This window comes from Entelurus aequoreus, linkage group LG08, assembly GCF_033978785.1.
Source record: "Entelurus aequoreus isolate RoL-2023_Sb linkage group LG08, RoL_Eaeq_v1.1, whole genome shotgun sequence".
In the NCBI taxonomy this organism is placed as follows: domain Eukaryota; kingdom Metazoa; phylum Chordata; class Actinopteri; order Syngnathiformes; family Syngnathidae; genus Entelurus; species Entelurus aequoreus.
In genome coordinates this window covers 9,167,657-9,172,583 of record NC_084738.1, presented here as the reverse complement: position 1 = coordinate 9,172,583, position 4,927 = coordinate 9,167,657, and the positions used below count along the sequence as shown (strand labels likewise).

At 29.6% G+C, this 4,927-nt stretch overlaps 1 protein-coding gene across 1 annotated transcript in view; it reads right to left on the bottom strand.

The window, feature by feature from the left end:
- Nucleotides 1–2,245: 2,245 nt before the first annotated feature.
- The window catches only part of scd (stearoyl-CoA desaturase (delta-9-desaturase)), a 40,022-nt gene continuing 37,340 nt past the window's right edge, over nucleotides 2,246–4,927 (bottom strand). Inside the window, exon 6 of the mRNA XM_062054835.1 lies at nucleotides 2,246–2,767. Within this exon, the coding sequence (XP_061910819.1) occupies nucleotides 2,568–2,767 (200 nt within the window). The 3' untranslated portion in view covers nucleotides 2,246–2,567. The remainder of the gene's footprint in view (nucleotides 2,768–4,927) is intronic.

Sequence of the window (4,927 nt, the reverse complement as noted above, 5' to 3'; positions counted from 1 at the left end):
TATATATATATATATATATAATAAAAAGACTGACCAAGTGTTTTTGAAAATATTGTGAACTTTTATTTTGTGAACTGAGCAGTTGACAAAACAATTCAACCATTTACAACCTTTTCAGATCTTTTGTCGCTATTCGAACAATACATTTCGGGGTGGGGGGGGAAGCTGCTTACACGGCTAACAAGTTGGCCCCGAGAGTTGGTCGGGCAGTATTTACTCATCAGTTATATAACCTGAGAACGAGCGTCCTCTGAAGTGGACGATTGGTCTCAGGAGGATGTAACCAACCTCTTTGTTGTGGTTTGACCACTTCAATTGAAATAAATACAAACTATGTCGATGCCTCACCTTGTAAACACGCTTGGTTTTTTTTTAAAGATATTTTGTATAGTCGGGTGTGGGAATGGCTGCAAGTCATAAGGCATTCGGTAGATTCCTGACTCTTGTTGAGAGGGGAAAAAAATTTGAGCTAGAAATTACGAAAAAGGTTTTTTTTTCTTTTTCCAAGGCCAGCGGTTCCGATCACAGCGACGCTCACTCGTTTAGCCGCTAAGAGTAACGATAATAAATACATATAAATAAGACCGTAGAAGCGTTGCGCACACCCCGACGCTCGTATAGATGGTTACGTCGCTACCGCCGCACCCCGCTCACCCACAACACCGTACATCGTCTATCATCATGCATGGATGGCTCGGTCACGTGACCCCGGCTGCTACATCGACCGGCGAGATGTTGCATAAAAATTCTCGAGAGGAAGCGAAGCCACTTATGCCACGATAATATTCCAAAAAACGTCCACAAAGCGGTAACTATCGGCCGTGTAAAAATGACAAGGTGACCAAAAAAATTAAAAAAAAAGTTGGCACGAGATTAACGGAATGAGTTATTTCACGACAAATTATAAACACAAATGTTTCCATATTTTTTTTATTTTTTTTTTGGTTTGGTTGGTTAAATTCCAATCAAGAGACGAGAAAGTGAAAGCAGGTCTTCCCGACTTAGCAGTTATGTCGTTCGGGATAAATAACCGGCGAAGAATACGAAACAACATGGCTGACTTTCGCAAAGAATGACTTTTTTTTTTTTTTTTATGAATTCACTCTAAACCCTAAACACTTTCGCAAGACCCAAGCCTGACTTTTTAGAAAGGCTTAGAGCTTATTAACGCATGGAGCCCCTAAAGGGACATGGGGGAATTTTTTTTTTTCATAATTATTGTATTTTTTTAAATTTTTTTTAGACATGTCGAGAAACTTTCTCGTGCGCACGAGAAACTTTTTATAAAGTTATAAAAAAAAAAAAAAAAATTTTTTGAGACATGTATCTCGTGCGCACGAGAAACTCGACATGCCTATAAAAAAAACACATTTAAAAAAAAAAATTTTTTATAATAACTTTAAAAAAGTTTCTCGTGCGCACGAGAAACTTTTTGTAAAGTTATTTAAAAAAATTGAAAAAAAAAAAAAAAAATTTTTTTTTGAGACATGTATCTCGTGCGCACGAGAAACTCGCGACATGTATATAAAAAAATATTTTTTTAATTTATTTATTTTTTTTATAATAACTTTATAAAAAGTTTTTTGTGCATACGAGAAACTTTCTTGTGCGCATGAGAAACTTTTTATAAAGTTATAAAAAAAATAATAATAATTTTTGAGACATGTATCTCGTGCGCACGAGAAACTCTCGACATGTCTATAAAAAAAAACATTTTTTATATTTTTTTATATTAACTTTACAAAAAGTTTCTTGTGCATACGAGAAACTTTCTCGTGCGCACGAGAAACTTTTTATAAAGTTATAAAAAAAAAAAAATTTTTTTTTGAGACATGTATCTCGTGCGCACGAGAAACTCTCGACATGCCTATACAAAAAAATAAATTATAATAACTTTATAAAAAGTTTCTCGTGCGCACGAGAAACTTTTTATAGTTATAAAAAAAATTGAAAAAAATTGATTTTTTTTTTTTTGAGACATGTATCTCGTGCGCACGAGAAACTCTCGACATGTCTATAAAAAAAAACAATTTTTATTTTTTATTTTATTTTTTTATAATAACTGTATAAAAAGTTTCTTGTGCGTACGAGAAACTTTCTCGTGTGCACGAGAAACTTTTTATAAAGTTATAAAAAAATAAATAAAAATATATATATATTTTTTTTATAGACATGTCGAGATAGTTTCTCGTGCGCACGAGATACATGTCTCAAAAAAAATTAAAAAAATAAAAAATTGTAATTTTTTTTTTATAACTTTATAAAAAGTTTCTCGTACATGTCTAAAAAAATTTTAAAAAATTATTTACAAAAATAATTTCTCCCATGTCCCTTTAGGAGCTCCGTATTAACGTGCTCGGTTGGGGGGTTTTTTTTGTCGTAATGAACCGGCTTCACAAATTTAGTTTACAAGCTACAAAAACCACAAAAAAACAAGCAGAAAATGTGGCCGAGGGGCCTCGTGGAGTCTTCCAGATGGAACGGCCGTCAAAAAAAGGACTCGTGGAGGTTTCCGAATGCGCCCACAAATGGCTGACGCGGGGGTTGAGGGGGTTGAGCGACATCGACTAGCCACTGCGGTAGCTGCCTTCGCCCGTGCGCTGTATCCGGGCCTCCACCACCTCGTGGGACACTCTCTTGCGGTCCTTGGCCAGACCCAGGAGGCACATCAAGTCGATGAAGCAGGTGGTGATGTTCAGCTTGCAGCCGAACTCGCTGGTGGCGTAGTCGTAGGGGAACGTGTGGTGGTAGTTGTGAAAGCCTTCGCCTGCGGAAAGATATCAAAGTTTATTCATAAAGCCCTTAATCACGAGTGTCTCAAAGGGCTGCACAAGTACTGTACTGGTTTCATCATCAAATGTGGAGATGTTCCAGTTTGCGGAAATCAGAATAATCCTACTTTAAAAATTGTCACAGTCATAACATTCTTATTAAGGTAGCATTTATACTTTCCTGACAGTAAACAAGTCAATATAACGATATATTATGGACAAACCATTTGTGATAAAGAATGCGTTTCTGATAATGTCTACAATAACAATTTAGACTAGTGAATATACGTGTGTGTGTGTGTATGTATATATATATATATATATATATATATATATATATATATATATATATATATATTATAAAACGACTTAAAAAAAGCACTAATTTTATTGTTATAACGTAGGCAATTATAACTAATATAAGACTTAAAATGCAAAAAGATTTCTTTAAATTAGGATAATCTTTTTTTAAATGAGTACTGTCAATTTTTTCACACAAAAAAGTAGGCAACTATAGCTAACATAAGACTTAAAATGCTATAAAGATTTATTTAATTTAGGACAAAGAAATATGATTTAAATGACTTGATATATAATAAATATTTTACACATTTTACACTATTTTTTAATCTTAGACTTAGTGCTGTAATTTTTTTTTTTAACAAAAAAGTAAGCAAATCTATTATAAAGCCTACTTAAAAAAAATTAAGCACTAATTGTATTGTTATAAAAAAGGCAATTATAATTAATATAAGATTTAAAATGTTATAAAGATTTCTTTAAATTAGGATTATTTAAAACAAAAAAATGAGTACTGTCGATTTTTTAAAACAAAAAAGTAGGCAACTATAGCTAACATAAGACTTAAAATGCTATAAAGATTTATTTAATTTAGGACAAAGAAATATGATTAAAATGATTTGATATATAATAAAAATTTTACACATTTTACACAATTTTTTAATCTTAGACTAAGTGCTGTAAAAAAATTTTTTAACAAAAAAGTAAGCAAATCTATTATAAAGCCTACTTAAAAAAAATTAAGCACTAATTGTATTGTTATAAAAAAGGCAATTATAACTAATATAAGATTTAAAATGTTATAAAGATTTCTTTAAATTAGGATTATTTAAAACAAAAAAATGAGTACTGTCGATTTTTTAAAACAAAAAAGTAGGCAACTATAGCTAACATAAGACTTAAAATGCTATAAAGATTTATTTAATTTAGGACAAAGAAATAGGATTAAAATGACTTGATATATATTAAATATTTTACACATTTTACACTATTTTTTAATCTTAGACTTAGTGCTGTAATTTTTTTTTTTAACAAAAAAGTAAGCAAATCTATTATAAAGCCTACTTAAAAATAATTAAGCACTAATTGTATTGTTATAAAAAAGGCAATTGTAACTAATATAAGATTTAAAATGTTATAAAGATTTCTTTAAATTAGGATTATTGAAAAAAAAAAAGAGTACTGTCGATTTTTTAAAACAAAAAAGTAGGCAACTATAGCTAACATAAGACTTAAAATGCTATAAAGATTTATTTAAATTAGTACAAACAGAAATATGATTAAAATGACTTGATACATAATAAATATTTTACACTTTTTACACTATTTTTTAATCTTACACTTAGTGCTGTCATTTTTTTTTAAACAAAAAAGTAGACAAGTATATTTTAAAGCCCACTTAAAAAAAATGTAAGCACTAATTTCATTGTTATAAAAAAGGCAATTATAACTAATATAAGGCTTAAAATGCTATAAAGATTTCTTGAAATAAGGATTTTTTTTATTTATTTAAAATTAGTGCTGTCAATTTTTTCAAACAAAAAAGTAGGCAACTATAGCTAAAATAAGACTTAAAATGCTATAAAGATTTATTTAAATTAGGACAAAGAAATATGATTAAAATTACTTGATATATAATAAATATTTTACACTTTTTACACTATTTTTTAATGTTAGACTTAGTGCTGTCATTTTTTTTTAAACAATAAAGTAAGCAAATATATTATAAAACCCACTTAACAAAAAATGTAAGCACTAATTTTATTGTTATAAAGAAGGCCATTATAACTAATATAAGACTTAAAATGCTATAAAGACTTATGTAAATTAGGACAAAGAAATATGATTAAAATTAC